General features: G+C 42.0%; 1 protein-coding gene across 9 annotated transcripts in view; it reads right to left on the minus strand.

Annotated features, from left to right (window-relative positions):
* The window catches only part of ehbp1 (EH domain binding protein 1), a 152,868-nt gene that overhangs the window by 100,843 nt on the left and 30,500 nt on the right, over positions 1-21,525 (minus strand). For 8 of the 9 annotated variants that reach the window (XM_078272660.1, XM_078272656.1, XM_078272653.1 and 5 more), the window contains exon 6: positions 1,200-1,381. In XM_078272660.1, coding sequence (XP_078128786.1) covers positions 1,200-1,381 — 182 coding nt within the window. Of the gene's footprint in view, positions 1-1,199; positions 1,382-20,498; positions 20,509-21,525 lie in introns of those variants that run through there. The other variant, XM_078272659.1, reaches the window with a different exon arrangement.

Consider the following 21,525-nt stretch of genomic DNA (forward strand, 5'->3'; position numbering starts at 1 on the left):
CAGAGACAAAAAAAGAGAGAAAGCATAACACGTAAATGGATGAATGAATAAATTAAATGGCATCAGCATTGTATTTTTAATGAGCCTGCTAGGACACGGAGGAACACACAATTCAGCCACAGCTCTCACCAACACAGCTGCCAATAAATAGATTACATACAAGGATTATCATAGCTCTCCAACCTTCTCTTTTTGTCTCCACCTCTTTCACCACTCATTTATTTCTTCACTTCAGACCTCTATCTCTACACCTTACCGTTATAATTACCTGATACTTCAACTTCACTCCTCACATTTTAGGCTTCTGTCTCGCATTCCTAGTCAATCCCATTCACCCATTGTCTGTTATATCCCCCCCACCATCACTAAATTCACAGGCGCATCAACTTCTACAGTATTCCTTGTATTTTATGTAGTCTTGTGTACTCCCCCTCAGTCCCTCAAAACCACTGCTCCATCATAATCAATGTATTCTCTTCTCTGTTCTTTGTGTTTGGTGTTTCCCAGGCCCAGAGGCTCATTTGAACTGGTGTGATTGAGTTTGTTTGTGTGGTCGACATGATTCCCAGAAGGGTTAACAAGGGTTACGCGCCATCGACCCGCCGCCTGCGCCACAACAAAGGCCTTGTTGCTCTGCTCTCGCTCAGTATATGTGTATGTGTGTGTGTGTGTGTGTGTGTGTGTGTGTGTGTGTGTGTGTGTGTGCGCCTTTAAATGAAAGTTGCTTCTATCAAATTATAATGAATAACAAACGGAAAACACCGTGATTGAGTGTCCTATAATGAAAGTTGGTGATATCAGAGATAAATATGTGAGAATGAATGAGAATCTGCAAACACTGTGTGTGTGTGTGTGTGTGTATTAAACTTTGTGCAATCAAAGAATGTAAGACCAATGTGTGAAATGTGTACAATTCTGTGTACGTACATTATGTGTGTGTGTATTCTCATACATTTTTATTATACAGGTACACATTTAGTAGAACACCACACACATACCCAGACAGATTAGCTTAGTGATTCCTAACAGAGCTGAGGACTTCAAATCTGGTATATTTCTAAAAGACTTGCAATAAAATCTCCAAAAGTAGCAGGATCAGAAAAGGCCATCCAGAAGAGTTTATTTACAGGAAAAAATAGAACATTATGAGCTTCAAACTCTACTTTGGAAAGGCATTAGATGAGAAGACCAAGACTTACGTGGCTTTTCCCTCACGGAGGAAGATGCAGGAGAGGGAGAACTGCAGTGTGGCTGACACCACCTTCTTTGATAGGGGCTTGAACTTGAGTTTGACATCCGTCTGTGTGGGCATTGGACTGGCATACTGTTTCATGTTTATACTACTGGTGGCCAAGGCCTTTCTCCGCCCTGATGGAGACTCCTGGAGAGGGACGGAAAGATGAAGCACATTCAGGTGAATATAGGCCCATATTACTCAACTGACAGTGCATAGCATTGACACTGCAGAAATTAAATGGAAAACGAAGCGAAAAGGCAGCAAAGGGGCATTTTTATTTCATTTTGAGGATAAAGACCTAATTGGTTTTGTTTAATTTTTGCTCACTGTTTTACATCCTCCTTTGGGGAACAAGTATTTCATTTTCAGAAAGTGCAGGATGTATGATATATTTTAATACGGAATACTTTTATCATTACTAATGACTGGTGATTACAACATCCAGATAAATACTGGTCTATTCGGAACACTGTTGGTTGGTAAATCCAGAACAAGCTAAAATATGTGCCCTCCTGTGTTCCTCATTGTGAATTCAGTTGTGAAATCCTTCCTGATATTTCCTATCAAAAGGTCCATGCTGAAGCCATTTTTGCTGCACTTCTTTTCAGAGATGTGCTCTGGGCCAGGGGCTAGCAGTCAAATTGGAATTTGGGAATATGCCACAGACCAGGTGATAAGAGTTATAGAATCAGTGACAGTGTGTGTGTGTGTGTGTGTGTGTGTGTGAGTGAGTGAGTGAGTGAGTGAGTGAGAGTGTGTGTGTGTGTGTGTGTGTGTGTGTGTGTGTGTGTGTGTGTGTGTAAGCCGCTCACCAGAGGACAGTGTGTGGAAAATAAGAACTGCCGGAAAGCCTCGACACTGACTGCTAGATATTGAAACTAAACAGTTGGGGATGTTCCAGCCTTTTGTCTGCCCCCCTGAACTGATGGGTTTTGTCTGCTGCAAGTCTGGTTAGGGAAGCACCACGCTGTCAGTGAATACTGACTGGTTCACATCCTTGCTGTGTTGATACCACTCACATACCATGTTCCTCTTTTCTGTTTTGCTTCCTCAGTTTTTGCAGATTGCTGTTTTTTATGATGGGAAACTGCCACATTTTCCTGGTTAACTGATATGTGCTCATTTGCATGACGTGAGACTGAGTCCAACGTAAAGTCAGACACTAGTGCACACATGTCCCTTCACAGGCCATGTGGAATGAGAGCAGCAGGCAGTGGCTCTCCCTTTTTCGTCTCCTTTTCATTGCATAGATGTCCAAAAACAGCATATGTAAAATAAAAAAAAATAACACACACACACACACACACACACACACACGTTATTATACCACAGAAAAATACCTTCTTGCCTGAGCTGTGAATAGAGCCCCGAGGATCCATCCTCTCATGCGCACAATGCCGTACAAAGCAGAGCAGCAAGCTCTCTTTCACACAACACCAGTTAGGGAGCACATATACATATACACATACACTCTGGCGTGTATGGTAGATAAAGCGATACAAACTCTTTACATTGCCTGTTTCCCGATGTCTTTACACACAAAAACACACAGACACACACATCTCAGAGGTTTTGGCTCTGTGAGGAAAACTTAATCTCAGCCTTATCGCTGAGGACCGCAGGGTATAAATTCATACACATACTCACACAGAGTTGGCATCAGTGCAGAGTGGTGATGTTATTGGTAATATAGTGAGAAACTATGTAAGCTCCAAATAGGGACTAGAAATCTGTGGGCCAGCCTACACGTACTCACACGGCATGTTAATGTGTATTGTGACTTTAATTCTCACTATTCATAATCATAAAAACATTACACGCATGTGTGCGACATTGAACCTATGAATAAATTATTATGAGGTTGAAAATAGTCAAGAGGCAGACACAACAAATAGTGCATGTAGCCAGTTTGGTTCCCTAAATCATCATCAACTATAGTCCTTTGGCGAGATGGTTTAAGACCACAGCAACATGATTTTTAATACCGTGATCACAACACAAACAATTCTGATTAGTGATTGCTAATCAGTGTATATTCATAAAGGTATGTCTCCCTGCAAAACAAAAAGATGTAATCTGACACAACCCAAACCTCTCTAGGATAACACCATGGTTGGGTTCTTTCCTACCATCCCAGGTGGAAAATGTGCTCACTTTTGTTTGGTCTTTCTTGTTTTCCAAAACATTTTTTCCTTTCATAGCTGACTTTCACTATGTTGCACACATTTAGCAACGTCTCTGTATTTGCTTATGTTTTTTCGTTCAGTGTTCTTCTAAATATGTATTGGTGAATATTTGTTTCTTAACTTGCTTCCCCTTTTCATAATGCATATCATATGACAGCAGTCAGCACTATACTATTTTTTCCATCAACATGATGTCTTAAAACAACCAATAGATTAACTGATTAAATAACATAATGTGTGTGAGAGTAACAGGCTGAAGAACTCCCGCAGTTGGCATGTGAAGTCAAAAGACGTCTTGTCAATGAATGGTTGACAGTGTGAATCCCAGACCAGCGGAGGATATTCTGTTCTCAAAAAGCTTTACTCCAAGTGCATTTGGACGAGACATAAAACCTAAAATTGTTCTGGCAAAGACGATCGGAATGTGTTTCTCTAACCTCTATCCCTCTGTTTCTATCCTATCTTTCCATCCTTCCATCTCCCACCGTACATCTCATCTAACCCTCGCTATCCTTCCATCTTGCTCCAGCTTTCCCACCTCACTCCTTGCTCAGACCAATAATTAAATAAAAAATAAAAAAAACTACAGAAGAAACCGACCGATTGACTTGCGAGGCCACTTGACATTTCGTGCTGACATTTTAACCTCGTCACTTCAGCTGGGGAACATAATGACTTATCATCGGCCCACCACAAAACGCAGCTTGTCCAAAGAACAGCCCATCAGGAGAAGAGGAAGATGGCAAAAAAAACCTCTCCACTCTCTGCAGATTACAACCCTGGCTATTATACTAAGCTAATAGCGCATGTAGATACGTTATGAATGAATTTGCTAAATGCAACACTTAAGAAGAGGGGATTTAGCAAAAAGGAAGATGGGGAGGAGAAGGGGGTAGGGATCTTGAAAATAGGAAATACTTAAGGATATGCAAATGCCCTGGCACAAGAATGGAATAACCGTTTCAACAGATTTGAGTAGGGACAGCAAACAATGGAAATCTTCTCTATTTCCCCGGATGCTGCTTGTCAATCAATGTGTGCGTGCATGCCACCGTGTGTGTTTGAGAGAAAGTGAGGGGGTAGCTGGGATCCGGGTGACTGGGAGGTTGTGACTATGTGTAAAAGGGAAAGGGAAGGTACAAAAAAGAAGTTTAATTTAATACAGAGAGGATAGGACTATCAATATTATGCTCTCTCTTTCTGAGCCCAGAGATTGACTAAATACCTGTGTCTGTCCGTGTGTGTGCGTGTGTAGGGGGTACAACGGGAGAGAGAGAAAGAAGGACAGAGAAAGAGAGGGAGGGCAGAATGAAGGAGGGAGGGGTGATGGCTGTATGCTGCCCCCTAGCCGCATCTCAGTACAACTGCAGAGCGTCATTTAAAGTGCTCATATTATGCTTTTTGGCTTTTTCCCTTTCCTTTATTGTGTTATGTATCTTTTTGTGCACGTTATAGGTTTACAAAGTGAAAAAGCCCAAAGTCCACCCCAAAGGTACTTAGCATCTTCCAGTGAAAACATTGTTTACAAACTGCTCCAAACAGCTCTATTGTAGTCCAGCCTTTACTTCCGTGACGAACGTGCGTCACTTTGTAACAGTTAAATAAATGGACCAACAGATCCCGTTGCTCTGGACGGAGACCAGTGAAGGATATTAGAAGCACTTTTCCGGTGATGGCTGAGCGTTACTGTGCAGCCCCCAACTGAGCTTGAAGACGTAGATGTGACATGAGCAACCTGTCTGAAAGTTGTAATTCTTCTGGTAGCTGTGCCAAGAGAAATCTCAATCATTGCCAATCTTACAGAGCGTAGGTATATGTAAGGAGATAACATAGGCACAGGCTAATTATTGCTAACTAATAAGCTAGTTAACATTAGTAATTAAACTTAAACAGCTAATGTAAGTCGAAACTGCCTGCGAGCTTCTCCTGTACTATACGGTAATTCCTCTACTATGCGACAGTAAGTCGCGTGGTTATGACACAATCGTTTACAAAAACGTCTGCTACCAAGCCATAACATGAGATACAAGGTAATGGAGCCTTTTATACATTGTCGTGTTTCTTTAGAAATAAACAATGGACAAATAAAGTCTTTAAACGCTTCAGGTGTAAAGTTATTCGCTGTCAAAGTGACGTCAAAATGAATGGCAGTCAATGGAATGCTAACGGCGGGTGAGTGCTTGTTAAAAAATGCATCAAAATGGCGCCATAGGAGCTACGCTTGCCAGACGCTCGCTTACCCCCTTGTTTGTAACACACTTTATAATACTCGCCTAGCTGCTAGCATGGCACTCCCTCATACTGACTAGCTAGCAGTACTTACTGCACATGTGCGACTCCCAACAAAGATGATACAGAAGTGTGTTGCCTCACTCTGTAGCTAAAACAGAGAGCTCAACACACAGGGTGAAAAGAGGAGCTGCAGCAATGTGCAGTACAACAAAAATATGGTGTTTTCTGAAAATTAAACCACATAACCGTATTCTGGTACAACCTCTAAATATAATTATGAACCTGAAAATGAGCATAAGACCAACAGTTCGCTCCGACTTACAGCTTTGTACCACACTCACACAAACCGGGACACAGGTGACAAGACACACGGAAAGCACTGAACATAACAAGAGCAATCAAACCTGAAACCTGCCTTTAGTTACTCTGCATTGCCTAATTAATTTCATAAATGACAATGAATGACTTTCATCCAAGAAGGATGCGTTTGTGTTAAAGTACCAGTCCTGCGCCTCTCCCCGGTGCCAGCTGGCCCCCGGATCGATCCACAGATGCTCCCCTGGTGGGGGGGCAGGGGTCAGGACAGGAGGGGTGCCCGGGGGTCCTGCTGAATCCCTCTGCCCCAAAATGCCAATGGGATGGGTCAGAGGAAGGAGGGGTTGGGATCCTTTTGTCACTGAGAGATGGATTAATTAGGCTGAGTGCTTAAAAAAAAACCTGGCTTCTTTGTATAAACCTGGTCTGACACACAGACACACACAGCGTTTTAACAGAGGTCACCAGTCAATTGGTTTCTAATTTTAATGGCCGATGTTCCATATACTACCACTTTTACTAACAATTCACACATCAACATTGTCTTTTCTTACACTGACCAAGTTCCCAAATTCTGAGAGAGACCGGAGATTGGAGAGACCAGAGAACTACAAACGTACAAATATTATTATATATCAATTCTATTTTTGACTGTTTGTGGCAACTTTCTCATTCTTTTGTGCTCCTGCCATTTTTTGGCAATATGTATGGTACAATGATTTGTCAATAACTGAAGTGAGTGTGGCAATGTTTAGTATACTGTTGAGGAAGATGGAAGATAAAAACTTGGCTTGGTATCACAACGATGATAAGTAATGAATCACTGGTTCGTCACGTCAAGCAGATGATTATCTGACTTAAGCCTGTTGCCACAAAACAAAAAACAATCCTAAACTGGATGAAAGGGACAACCAGAGGTCAGTACCACTCAACTCTCAACTTTACAGACTACGTTAAGACTGCACATCTGAAAAGTCACATATTTGATGTTGTACTTCACCATAAACTGCCATGGTGTAACAGTTCTTTGCAATAAGCGCGACTATGTTAGATGGATCAGAAGCCATTCCACAGTTGACTGTTTTATTTTCCTTTTATCTCTTCTTCCTCTCTCGTTAACAAAATCTCAAAAGCAGATCATTTGGACACGGGGGCATCACATTTTCTACTCCACATAAAAGTGTACACAGGCCTTTGTAATTTGTATTTACACGGATCAAAAAATAAATAAAAGCCAAACTCAATTTACCCTATGGAATAACCCTGAGGTAGCACCGATTAGCCCTCCGCCCTGACACCCAAAATCAGCTGGCTCTGGCTGAATTCAGCAGTCAGCAGATTGGAGGTGGTGTGTGTGTGTGTGTGTGTGTGTGTGTGTGTGTGTGTGTGTGTGTGTGGGGAGGGACAGTGCTATTCCTCCCGCCTCAAGGTCACAGTTATTGGAAATGGAGACATCCAATGTGCTCTCATCTCTCTTTGAATCCACACACAATGGAGTGATTCCTCTGTGTCAATTTGGCCTTCCCTGATAACTGATAAGGCAGGCCTTTTTACATACCACCTATGAATACCGCACTATAGGCGTTATACATACACACACACACACACACACACACACACACACACACACAAAGACCAATTTATTCATCTGCTACTATTATATGTGAGGATTCTTTTTTTTCCCCTGGAGCAGTATGTATTTTTAAAAGGCAACAATGGACATAAAAGGCATGCAATACTATCACTGCAGTTATGTGAATTACAATAACAATGGTCTTAATAATGGAATGAACTGTGCAAATGGCTTTCATGTGCATTGACACACACACACACACACACACACACACACACACAGAAATAAAAATGACAACAGGATTTCTCTTCACTAGAACCACCTTGTGGATCAGATTTAACTTAAACCCCCCAAAATGGAAACATCTTTCACTGACCACCACCTCTTCCCCGGGGGGCATGAACAACAAAAAACGACAAGATTGACAAACAGCTGGGGTAAAGTGAGAAAAGTAAGAGAGTGAAGAGATTAGATTAGTCACAACAAGAGCAGGATTAGGCTTGTTTTAAAGGGAAAGGAGGGCAGATTACAGCACAGTGTGTACCACAGTTTTGGCTGAATATGGTTTAAAATGACACTGAGCTCCAGACATGGAGTATATTTTGTATAACACTGAGAAACTGGATATGGGACAGACTGGCGTGTGCCTACTGCCAGGTACAGGAACAATCAGTACAGGTCTACAACTCACGAGACAAGAGAAGCAGATACTGGTGATAGTGGGGTACATACAACATACACAGTCACACACAACCACAGTACATCAACAACTACAAACAAAAACTCAAACTGGGTGAAGACTCTAAATCTCTTGAAGCTTTAATGAAGGAGATCTAAAAACGTCCTTGAGAATACCAGTATAGTAGGCATAGTAGGAAAAAGCAGCCATTTTGTAGCTGAGCCTGAACTCTGACCTAATTGTGGAGAGGGACACATAAAAAAGTTTTTCTTTGATCAAAACGAGTTGTTAAGGCAGATTTATAAATGATCCCATTTTCAACTTAAACCAATAAGTCTCCAGCATTTCTTTTGTTGGATATGATCATATATTTTTGCAATAAATGAACAAAACATTGCACTTTGCTCAAATGCAGTCATGATTACCTTCAAAAAGCATCAAGTAGGCAATGGCAATCCCTGCTGTTATGCTTAATGGCATCACATTGTCAGACTTGTTCGTTTAATTAATTTCAACTAATTTCTTAACAGATGGTATATCTTGCTTCTGAAACAAATATTCCGTGTTTGAGACTGTCGTTATCACACACTGGGCATGTGTGAGAGACAGAAAAGAGGGGGTTAGAGAGAGAGAGAGAGAGAGAGAGAGAGAGAGAGAGAGAGCAATAGAAATACACAGAGAGAGGAATGTCTTTAATGCAGGGTTGCCTCTGATGGCAGCAGATGAAAGGAGGGGCGTCACCAACGAGCTAGCCCTTAAAAGGTCTAATCCTAACTGGGAGAGGTGAGTGTTTCATTTGTGACTAACCTCTTGCTAGCTTGCAAGCCAAACACACACAGAAATACAATAAAGAGCTGCAATATTACAGGTTTAACAACATTAATGAAACCTCCAGATATAAAAGCGATCATAGATAAACCAAAGAGCCAACAGGTTGAATGATAGTCACCCTGACCACAAAAGAAAAATCATCTGGCTTCCTTCGTACTCCCTCAGCCTCCCAAGGAGGTCCCACTTGACTTGAATGTATATCTATGTCATTACTATGTGCTCTGTTTGAGCGTATATTGCTGACAGATTGTAGAGATACACCTGGCACACACACACATTTACATGTGTGTGGTATATTTATAATATAGGATGAGATACAGGAGAGACTTAAAAGCCATTTTGCAGCATGGACATGAAGCAAATTGACATAAAAACCTCTTGAGGGTGAGAACAATGCTATAATCAGAACTTGTGTAAACACTGGGGCTGCAACTAACAATTTTATTATTGATTCATTTGGTTTATTTGTTAGATTTTCAAGAGCCCAAGGTGATGTCTTTGTTTTGGTCTACCAACAGTCCATAACCAAAATAATTTAAATGTACAGTTATATAAAACAAGAAAAGCAGAAAATCCTCAATTCTGAGAAGCTGGAACCAGTAAATGTTAGGCATTTTTGTTTGATAAATGACAAACAATTAATAAACTTCAATTGCCTTGACTAATTGGCGAATCATTTCAACAACAGAAATCGTTGAAATCTGCCATTTTCATTTAGTTTTTCTAATTAGTCTGCATCATAATTCATAACCAGCAAACATGCTTAGATGGACACCAAGCCAGTATCTCATATTCTCTCTCTCTCTCTCTCTCTCTCCTTATCAGTGTGTCCAGGGTGCCCTCCTCTCTTCGACTCTCCGGTTCTTTCTTTGGGTGGCCCTCAGTGCCCCCCACACTCAGACCCAGAGCATGCACTTCAGACAGGGGGCTAATGGGAAAATAAATTACCAGCAGGCAAAAGCCCTGGCTCTGCACTTCTGCTGGAGAGAGAGAAAGGGACACAGGGGGTTTGGAAAGAAGGGGGGTGGTCAAGAAATGGAAAGAGAGAAGGGTAAAGAAGATGAAAATGAAAGACAGAGAGGTGGATAGCTATAGGAGACTGATGGAAAGAAAAGTAGGGAGAGGGGAAAAGATGGAGAAAATGAGGGAGAGGGGGTGATGGAGAAAGAAAAAAAGAATGGGAGGGAGGGAGATAGGTCGACAGGATTATAGCAGGAGTTCATCCCTGGTCTATGAAGTGCTTGCTCATCACTTTTCCCACCATTTCACCATCTCTGGCCATCATAGAGGCCTAAAATGGCCAATAACATCTCTCACGTACGCGCGCACACACACACACACACACACACACACACACACACTACTCCCAGCTACTGTATCTGGGATTGATAACTCCTCCTGCATGAAGCAGCAGTTCAGATATCAGGATGGCAGATTAACCACGGTGGCAGACATCGGTGGAGGCGTGTATATGTGTCCAGCTAAATTAGTGTCCATGTACATGTAGAAAGTTGGACAGATTTGAGTGCATGAAAGATGTTGGAGTGGTTATGTGTGGGTGTGTCTGTGTATGTGTGCCTGTGTGTGTAACAGAATGAATGAAGATGATGGTCGACCACCCAAGTTCTTTTAAGCTTTTCATCTCATTTTATAGTACGCACTACAACAAGAAAAGACCAACCAATACGTTTTCTGCAGAACTGATACAATGCCGACAAAATCGGGCTTAATTTGTCACTATGAAAGCAAGAAAACTATCTCCGGCATGTACAACCTAATAACAATACTGGCCTTTAGTCATAAAACTGTTATGAAAGTGATTTATATGCTGAATAGAGGGACATTAACTGTGCCTTCCCAGGAGTCCTCTCTTCTGACCATTTACTAAGGCTGAACGATTTTGGAAAATAATAACTTTTTTAAACCAATAGTGCGATTGTGATTAAAAATGTGATTATTTTTTAAGCTCTTTATCTGCTGTATTATTCAACAAAGACAAACAATACATAATTGTCTAGTATGACCAACACAATTATAAACTGCTTCAATCACACTGACTGATTTGTTGAACGTGCAGCCTTGTAAACACGTAATAATTACCATGACAACATAAAGCACTGACAAATAAGCCTGGTGTAAACATTAATATGAAAGACAGTAACAAATCACACAAACTCAAGTGCCGATTGCAGAAAATGCACTTTTTAAACACTGTCTGTGAACGTTACTGGACAGTCTTTAAATATGTATATGTGCACAATGAGTATGGCACTGCCAGCCATAGTGATCCTATGGCTTGACCACGTCAGTTGTAGCAGCGGAAAAACTCCTTTGTTTTCAGCTCCGCTGCGACTCTCCGTTTACATTTTTTGTGTAGCTCCGGTATGGCGACCTGGCTAAAATATGTGCAGGGGGGGCATGTTGTACCGCTTATCCAGTGTATTTATCAAAGCTGTGAGCCCAGGCTTGGTCACCGTACTGAGGTGCACCATATCTTTCGCGGTAAACCCTGTTACTGCTTGAGTAATTTCCACGTTCTGTTCTGAAGTACGTTCATATGGAGTTAAGCTTTCAAACATTTTGGTCAGTGAGCCCTGTCAGGTGGCATCCCGCCTACTTGACACACTGGTGTTCGGCTTTTTAGCCAAGCAACTATCATACATGGCTATCAGGTGTTTTTGTAAGTGGTGATACAGGTTAGCAGTGCAGCCCCGTGAGGTAGCAACGTTAGCAGGGCAGGTTTTGCACAAAACCTGATGCTGTGCACCAACTTGGCAGGTTGGTGCTTCCTCTGCAGACTGCTTTACTCTTGCATGTCACGTGAACCGAGTGTAATCGCAGCCTTTGCAGTTAGTTTACGCTCATTTTATCCACTTAATTCTTAAGCATTTGTGTTACTTTCAAGAAAATGTTGTAATAATACATACAAGTATTGTGATGAGTGTACGGTGATGCTCCTCCCATCTTTTTTTAACATCACTACCAGATAACAGAAAAGCAGATGCTACGAAGCTCACAAGATCCCAGTCTGGAACCTCTATATTTCACAGATAACAAATGATGATTTCCAGGTAAAGACAACACAGAATCAGAATCTCCACATCCACTAAATTCTTCCTCTAAAGATCTGTTTGTTTTAGCTTGGCTGCTGAGATCTGACAGAGCTATGATAGGACCCTAATCCAGAGCAAAGCTGATTTTCTTAAGGGGGAGGGGGTTTAAGATGGCCTGTGACAAGAAACAATTGCCCCAAGTGAGAGTCTGCCTCTCTCCCACCCTGCTCTATGACAAAGGTGTACTCTCCATGCTAAGTGACAAATCTGGGGAGACAAAGAGCATTAGCAGGGTGATGCTCTGCTTCAGTGCCTCCGATTGTGGCCAACTCAAAGAGAATCTAATATGGATTTTAAAAAGAGGAGAGGGAGAGATTAGAATGAAAGAGAAACAATGAACACCTTCTACCAAGGGGGAATTAGTGGAGGGATTGGATAAGGAGCTGGTGTGCCTTATTGTGTGTGTGTGTGTGTGTGTGTGTGTGTGTGTGTGTGTGTGTGTGTGTATGGGCGAGTGCTTCTTCTTTGAAATTCCTAAGAACAATAGGGTTCCCCAGTTCCGTTTATGTGCATCTACATGTGGGACACACTCAGAAAAACCACTCAGAAAAACACAAACAGCCTCTCATACCCAAGTGTGTACATTGTGGATGAGCCATTTAGTCCATGATCACTTTCAGAGTGACTTAGAAGGAAACAGGAGCATAATTTACAGAATCATGGATGAGTCATAACCAATAAGCATTAAGGGGGGCAAGGGTCACCATAGTGCTTCCACAGGCATTCTACTCCTGCCAACACAAGAGTTGCTTCAGACATTTATAACAGAGGAGCTAAATATAATGCATATGTTGCAGATGTTGTGTTTATCTGTAATAATGTTCTTTATCATTTTAACATTTGCTCAAGGAACATTTTTAAGCAAATTTTTCAAAAGTGACACACCCGATGTGAGCAGCTCTCTTACGGTGAATGTGGCCTTCGCCACATCTCCTCAACACCCATGGGTGTACACCTTTACTGCAAGACACCTCGATTCCTGACATCATTCTCTCTGGGTGTGGTACTCCAAGTACAGATTTATATCCCAAACAGAGACAGAGACATGTTTGGGGATCAGTCTAACTGTCAGTGGCTGGCTTAGCGCTGGCATCAGAGCACATCACAAGACCCTATTCATTGCCACTTAGCAGAACGGATGCCTCAGTTTGCCAGTAGAGAGAGAGCGAGAGAGAGCGAGCGAGAGCGAGCGAGAGTGTGTATGTGTGTGTGTGTGTGTGTGTGTGCGCTCTCCCTAAAATGCTCATACACAAATACACAACAAACTCACTGTGAGCGGATCTTAACGAGATAATGTCAAACGGGTCACCCTACACACAAGTTTGACCTAAGTTCATCACAAACCTCTCCACACATATTCTTTCGCCGCCACCACCACCCACACAAATCGCACGTATCTACCGAGCCGACGACTCGCCCACACAGGCCCAGCGGGTCAAGCTTGTGGATAAACAGGGGGATTTGGAGAGGGCAGTGTTTTGCGGGCCACAAAGGCCTGTCTCCATCGCAAGCAGCCATCTTAAGTCGCACAGAGGGAAAATAAATAACCGAGAGATGGAGATAATAACTGTTCTGCTGTCGTTGTCCAATCGTGCCTCACGTTGCACCAGAACAATTTGGCCACCCATCATCGCCATGTAAGACATGACACCAAAACAAAGTAAGATGAGGATGAAGACGGATGAGGAAGAGTCTGATTAGAACTGAATGAGGAGAAGGCCAGGTGGCAGGATGTGAAGCCATGAAGTGATAGAGGACGACCTCAGAGATGACTGATAACAGAGGGTGTGGCAGCCCATAGCACACGACTAAAAGAGCCTCCGATGAGATATCAGGACTGTAGCTGCCAGAAATTACTTAAAAAAATGGAAGACTGGAAAATGGGCAACATACAAGGAAAGAAACAATGGTTCAATAAATTGACAGTCGTCAATGTTTAAAACAAATTCCACAAATAATGTAAGTTCATGTCATGACCTCTTTTTTTTTTTTATGTTCTGCAACTAGAGGGATGGCAGGACAGCACAGGATGTGTTTTCAGCCGCACATCAGGTTTTGCAAACAGAACAATTTAAAGAGAAAAGGCCAATGAGTGACATGGCGTTTACAACACACCTTGAACAAATAGCATCTCAGTCTAACTCTTTCCTCACTACTTTGTCTCCCCCTCCTCCTCTTATTTCATCACTTCACTTTCACTCTTGCTGGTTCACGGCTCATTTTACACTAACCCCAAAAATACCTGATAAAGTAGACACCTCGGGTGAACCTTGCCAGCATGTGTCTGTAGGTGAATGTGTGTGTGTGTGTGTGTGTGTGTGTGTTCTGGGTCAGTTTGGGGACAGGAGGCAGTAACAGGAGTAGGAAGTACAGCCTGTTTTCAAGACTGGCACAAGCCTGTACAGCGAGCTGGCAAACCGCAAACCTGCAGGGCCCGGACATGCTTGCTCTGGGACAACAGCCATCATGTTCCTGTAACAGGAATTAGCTTCCTTTGAGTTAATATCTAGTCCCTGACATTTTTAAATAAATGTCTATCTTTTTTGTCATTTTAAACTTCTACTGATAGTTGACAGACAGTATATTTTAGGAAGGAGAGGTTGCCAGCTGGAATCAATCCACGGATCTTGAGATTATGTGGTATGTGTCATAATAATCCTACCAGATGCCCAACATTTGCTGTTTTTTAACACCCAGTGTCAGAATAGGATTTATTCCCAAGTAAGTAAGACTTACAAGAAATTTGCCTTGGTGATTGGTGCAAACATAAATGTATTAAAAGGAAATAAACAATAAAGCAAAATACTGCAACAAAAAAGACTGCTTTTTTCAGGTAGGTCTTACCTAAACTGGATCAACAGAAGTACATTTTACAGAATAAAGCCTGACATCCAGATGTCCGCTCTCTGTGTGTTGCCCTTCTCAAAGTCCCTTCACTATGGCAAACAACAACAGCCTTCGAGCTACACGCCGTTTTGGAGAAAATTTGGATCGTGCAATGATTTAGACTTGCTTGGTTATTTCAGGGAATGATTGTAAAGATTTACAGAGAATATGTTTACGGCCTTTACTCTCTAACTGGGACGTTTTGGGACCGATTGGTGGGGATTGCTATGGACAAAATACACATGGCGATACATTCTTTTTGGGAGTGCAAATGTTCCAGCAAAACAAGTTTCTTCCCGAGACTCTTCTGCAGAGCCACCATCGCTGCGTCAGAAACGTAGCGCCGCCCAAGACGATTGTGATTGGTTTAAAGTAATACAAACAACCCAGAGCATTTTTTTTTTTCTCCTATCCTAGAATGTTTCCCTGGTGTAGCCAGACCTTATTCCACAGCGCTGTGGAAATAGGTCTGGCAATGCAAGACTAGGTCTTACCTGAGGCAAGCAGATAGTGACACAAACTTCATTAAAACAGTACCGTGATTAGTTTAATTCACCATTGTTTGCCTCTTGCTCTGAGATAAACGCAAGTCGTGTCTGCTTAGACTGTGACTTGCAGGGACGCCATTACACAAACAGATCTGGATGCACAGAGACTATATCGGCATTAGCTTACAGTGCACAACAAACGCAACTAATCTTGTTAGCAGTCAACTGTCAGCAGTTAGGTCTTTCCACCTAAACATGATGTATTCCGTTCTTTTGGCCAACCATTCACAATATCTCACCTTGTTTAGGCCTATTACAGTAGGACAGTCAAGTGTATATTTGACAGTAGTGAGATGCATTATCATCCATTTGTTTTGCCAAAATATTGAACACATGGTATGATCTGCAGTTTGTAACATCAACATTTTGAGTCAAAACACACACACCGGGCACCTGGATAGCTCAGTTGGTAGAGCGGGCGCCCATATATACATTCATGTGAAAAAATTAGGACACCCATGCTAAAGTTGACTAGAAAGAGGAATAAAAAAAATCATCTTTTGCAAATTGATCTTAATGCCTTAAGATCAATTTGCAATCTTTAAGGACACCAACTTTCTTTGTGAATGAATAATGTATCGTAAATAAATGTTCTTCCTTAAAATACAGGGGGCATAAACATAGACACCCCTATGTTAAATTCCCATAGAGGCATACCTAGAGATTGGCATGGGGTACTTTCCATAAAATCATCTCTCAATGCAAATCAAACCAGCTATTAGGCTAACTGAAATAAAACCATGCCAATCTCTAGGTATGGTGAAGGGTATGTGATGATGGGGAGCTATTTTAATTGCAAAGGCCAAGGGAACTTTATCAGGATGCATAGTATCCTGGATCCATGAAATAACTGGCCTTTAAAAATACAAATCTTCCTGCCTCTATGGGAATTTAACATAGGGGTGTACTTACTTATGCCCCCTGTATTTTAAGGAAGAACATTTATTTATTTACGATACATTATTCATTCACAAAGAAAATTGGTGTCCTTAAAGGTTGGATTTTTCCTCATTGTTTTAATTAAGGCATTAAGATCAATTTCCAAAAGATGATTTTTTTTAATCATTTTTTAGTCAACTTTAGCATGGGTGTCCTAATTTTTTCACATGACTGTAGAGGTTTACTCCTTGACGCAGCGGGCCCGGGTTCGACTCAGACCTGCTGCCCTTTGCTGCATGTCATTCCCCCTCTCTCTCCCCTTTCTTTTCTTCAGCTGTCCTGTCAATAAAGGCCTAAAAATGCCCAAAACATTATCTTTAAAAAAATAAATAAAACACACACACACACACCAACTTAGGTTGTTAGGTCTATCATGTGAAGGCCACAAATGTGGCTTGTGCGGATGTTTCCCAGGTGATTCTTGCGTTTTGATGTTTATTTTGAGGTCAAACATCACACTGTATGAGGCAAAAGAAATGTGGACTGGTTTAGACTCTGCATGTGTGTGTATGGGCTAGAAATGTATCTACTATATACGTCTGTGTGTGACAGGGAACAAGTGTGTCTGTGTGTGAGATAATATATATTATATATGCTGTATGTGAACACACGCCATGAGCCTGTGTATGTGCCTGTGTGTATATGAAAGAGAGACACTGTGTGTATGAGACAGTGTACGTATGACTGTGTGTGTTTTCGGCAGCGTCTGGTGACATCTGCTGCGTTGTTGGCTGGGAGCGGAGCGCAGCGGGCTGCATGAGCCTCAGACTACGGAGATGAAAGCAGAGGTCACAACCTGGACCAGTGGGACAAGACACACACGCTCACAAATACAAAGTCACACATGCAAACGTAAGGACATACACACAGACTGTATGCACGTGGCACACACATAATGCAAACATATGTCTCTCACACCAACATTAGCATGCAGGGGGCATACAAGAACACAAGGACGAGAGACATTAGAATAAACAGAGCAAAGATAAAACAGTTAAGCAGACAGAACAATACAAAGAGAAACTAAATCCAAAGTCCCACACACACATAATGAAAAAGATGACGTAAGCACAGAAGCAAAGCCCCACATCATCAGGGGCAACAGATTAATCAGTTAATTAACAAACAAATGCGCGCACACATATACATATATATATACATACACACACACACACACGTGCCCACAAGCACTTGTGTGCCAAAAGCTGTACAGAGCAGTGTGCTAAAAGAAACAAATACAAGGTACAGCTGCGAAAAAGGGCAATATTGATATGTTGATTAATTTTTCATTTAGCCAATTCATCTTTTTAATCTATAAAATATAAGTAAATAATTCAAATGCCCCAACACAAGTTCAGGTCATTCGTTTTTTTTTTGTCTGGCCAATAGTCCAAATCCCAAAGATATTTATTTTAAAATGGATTATTGTCTAATCGATTGTGTTTATTTTACAAATGCTTATGCTCACACACCACATAAAGAATACAAATACACAGTCTCTCAAATGGACACCACCCCACACATGCTCAGACACAGATACGGTCACACACAAATAAGACACCTGCACAGAGATGTAGTCACACACACACACACACACACACACACACACACACACACACACACACACCTCATGGTGGTGGTAGCAGTTAGTCAGCAGACAGCCATGTGATGGGGTGGTGTGGATTAGGGGGCCAGTAAGCCTATTAGGGCGACAGGAGGGACCACCCGGCCTCCACAGCCACCTAACACACACACACACACACACACACACACACACACACACACACCTAAAGCATAACTGACTGGACACACCACACAACCAGATACATAGTTCTCCAGACACAGGTGCAGTTTCTCACCAGACACTAACACATTTTTGCTGGATGCTTAATTCTGTAGAGTAATTTGCTCTAAATAATGTGTGTCTTCATTTTCTTATTCAACCCATAATACAGTATGTGCTTCAATGAACAAAAATAATACATTTTAGCTGTATTTAGTGGCAGAAAATGGCTGCATTTAGAGTTGTAATAGTTATGTGTGTGCGCCTCTAGTGCGATCATACTGTGTGTTTGTGGTTGTGTGTATATGCCCGTGTAAGGAGGGGTCCAGGCATGGGGGGTAATCACCAGCATCTGTTGCCTCTCTTCAGGGCGATTAATTAGATTAAATTAATTTGGAAAGCATGTGTGAATGTGTGATCCCATACTAAGAATCCCCCCCGCCTTCCTCCTGTGACACACACACACACACACTAATTTACATCCTTCCAGCTTTTAACTAAAAAGCATATATTATTAAAAATGCACACTGTGAGCATACACAATCAACACGAGTGAACACACACGCTCTTCTTTCTAACACAATAAATTAGGCCTTTTGAGTTCTCCAAACTATTTAAGAAATGGGAAATGAGTAAAGGTGAAAACTTTGGAGACACATGCGTGCACACGAGTGCAAATTAATCCCAATTTGTCAGCCTCGGCACGGGAGAAACTTTTGGGATTTCATACTTCATACCAGCTTTTGTCACCTTTGCGTGAATAGCCAAGGGCTAAAATAATTGTGTTTTTCTTCCCCGAGGCCCAGTCAGTGCTCACAAGCCAGTGGCCTACGTAATGTGTTCCAGACAGAGAGAGGGGAGGGGGGTACACCATGGCTGTGGGTACAATACAGAGAGAGGTGGAGGTAGGTTGGCCTGTGTGTATGAGAGAGTGGATGGGTGTCATGGTTTTTCACTGTGTGTGCAGTGAGATGGCTATGTGACAGTATGTGACTGTATGAGTGTGCGTAAGTGGGAGAAATGTGGCGTGGAAATGGCCTTAATGGAGTTGGATGTTGTCCACAATAGACAGGACATCACCTCGAAGGGAGGACTGAAAGGGAGAAAGAGACAGAGGAATAGAGATAGAGACGGGGAAAGAAAGCAGTAACAACATGGCCGAAGGGGTGACAGAAACATTTCCATAAACCACGATAAAAAATGAAAGTCAATCGTTGTTCTGTACATGCTGTATTGAAACGGACAGTTTTCCACACACCCTTCCTTTGGCTGTCAAAACATTACATTAAAACTTAAACGTTCTAGAAAAGAGAAGTATTCGCCAGTATTTGTGGAAAATGTTTTTCCCTTTATGCAGCATAAAAACACAGTCATCCTTTATGCAATGAATGTGTAGGTTTAAAGTTTTAAAAGAAAAATTAAAAGCCACGAATCCTTAAAGTGGCAATTTCAAAACCAATATTTAAAATGTGGAAACATGCAGCAGACAGGCTGTCAAACAGTGTAAGCGCTGATTTGGCAGAGCAGCCATAGATTTGGAAATTCCTTCTTTTCTGAGTGACATTGATGTAATGTGAGCGAAAAAAGGTGAAGTGTGACTTGGGAGAGAGATGGGAATAGCAGAGAGTGGGCCTTGAAGTGTGTATCACTGTATATTCAATGTATTCAGACATGATAGCTTCTCACTTTAAATACCACAGCCGCGTGTGTGTGTGTGTGTGTGTGTGTGTGTGTGTGTGTGTGTGTGTGTGTGTGTGTGTGTGTGTGTGTGGAGTGGGGGGTATTTAAATCCTCCCACAATGCTTTGAAGATGAGGGAAGTTGGTCTACCATCTCCAGCTTTGGCTGATATGCAAACGCAGAGAATACACAGACATACATACACACAGTAACCCCCCATGCACATACACACACAGTCAGTACAATGCCTTCAAATATAGCCGTCCAATCTTTTGACTCTCAATTTGCCCACCTTTTTGATAATACGCGCCTATTTGAATAAGGGTGAAAGGCAAGGGTAGCATGCAATTTAGAGATACTACTGTGCAGCCATTTTCAGCCTGCCACCTCTCTCTCTCCATCGCTTTCTCTTCTCTACTCTCTCCAGCTTTTGATTATGCGATTCGCCTTGGCAGACGAACAAATAGAGGAGAGAAAAAGGTAGTGTTTGACACTGCCATTTTCAATGACAAAATACAATCAAACCAGGGCCAGTAATTCGACGGGGAGGGATTAGCCTAGTGCGAGGTTGGGCCCCCAGATTAAGACGAAGCCACAGCGCGGGGATCTTGAATTTCATCATCTCCGGCGCTCGGGCACAATGGCGTATTCTTCCCCTTTTTCCTCCGCTGTCTGATGAGGGGTCAGGAGAACTCACCTCTCCTCTTCTTCTGTTTCTCCTGCACGGAGCAGCACTCAGTACCGCATTCATTCATCCCTCCTGACTTTATATTAGCTTAGATACCTGAAAGGTGGGGGTGGTGTGTGAGCAGGGGGATCTGAGCTGTCTATACACTCAAGCATACACATGCAAAGTCAGAAGAAAATATGATCAGACATCTAGTATGTTTGGATACTGTCAACACAGACATACCGGCACATCCAGCTACACAAAGATACCTTTCCCAATGACACACATACATAAACAACCACTCAAGTTATCCAACAGTTTTATCTGTGAATGCTTGAAAAAGGCTTTTACAGATCTTAGGGTAGACTGCCCTCTTGTGGTCAATTTATATAGTTCCTTAATTTCATGCTCATGTGCTCTGTTAATTGTTAACCAGGAACCAGGTGGCCAGGATAGGTCAGCCGGTAGAGCGGGCGCACATATATAGAGGTTCATGCCTTGACGCAGAAGGTCCAGGGTTCGAGTCTGACCTGGAACGATTTCCTGTATGTCTTCCCCCCTCTCTCTCCCCCTTTCATTGCTTTCCTATCATAAAAGGCGGAAATGCCCAAAAAATAATCAATAATAATAAATAAATAATAAAAAACTAGGAACCAGCAGCACAATTCAATTATAATTATACATCTTATAAACTGAAAGGTACACTGGACTTGGTTGAGGCTTTCTGCAAGTTGCATGCATGAAATGAGTCATGCCCAAAACATTACTTATGAAGTTTAGTAAATAATAGAATAAGAATAGTAGCTTTACTGTTATACATCACACCTGGAAATATGTACTGTATAAGACATTGT

Source organism: Sander vitreus, chromosome 17, assembly GCF_031162955.1.
Source record: "Sander vitreus isolate 19-12246 chromosome 17, sanVit1, whole genome shotgun sequence".
Classification (NCBI taxonomy): domain Eukaryota; kingdom Metazoa; phylum Chordata; class Actinopteri; order Perciformes; family Percidae; genus Sander; species Sander vitreus.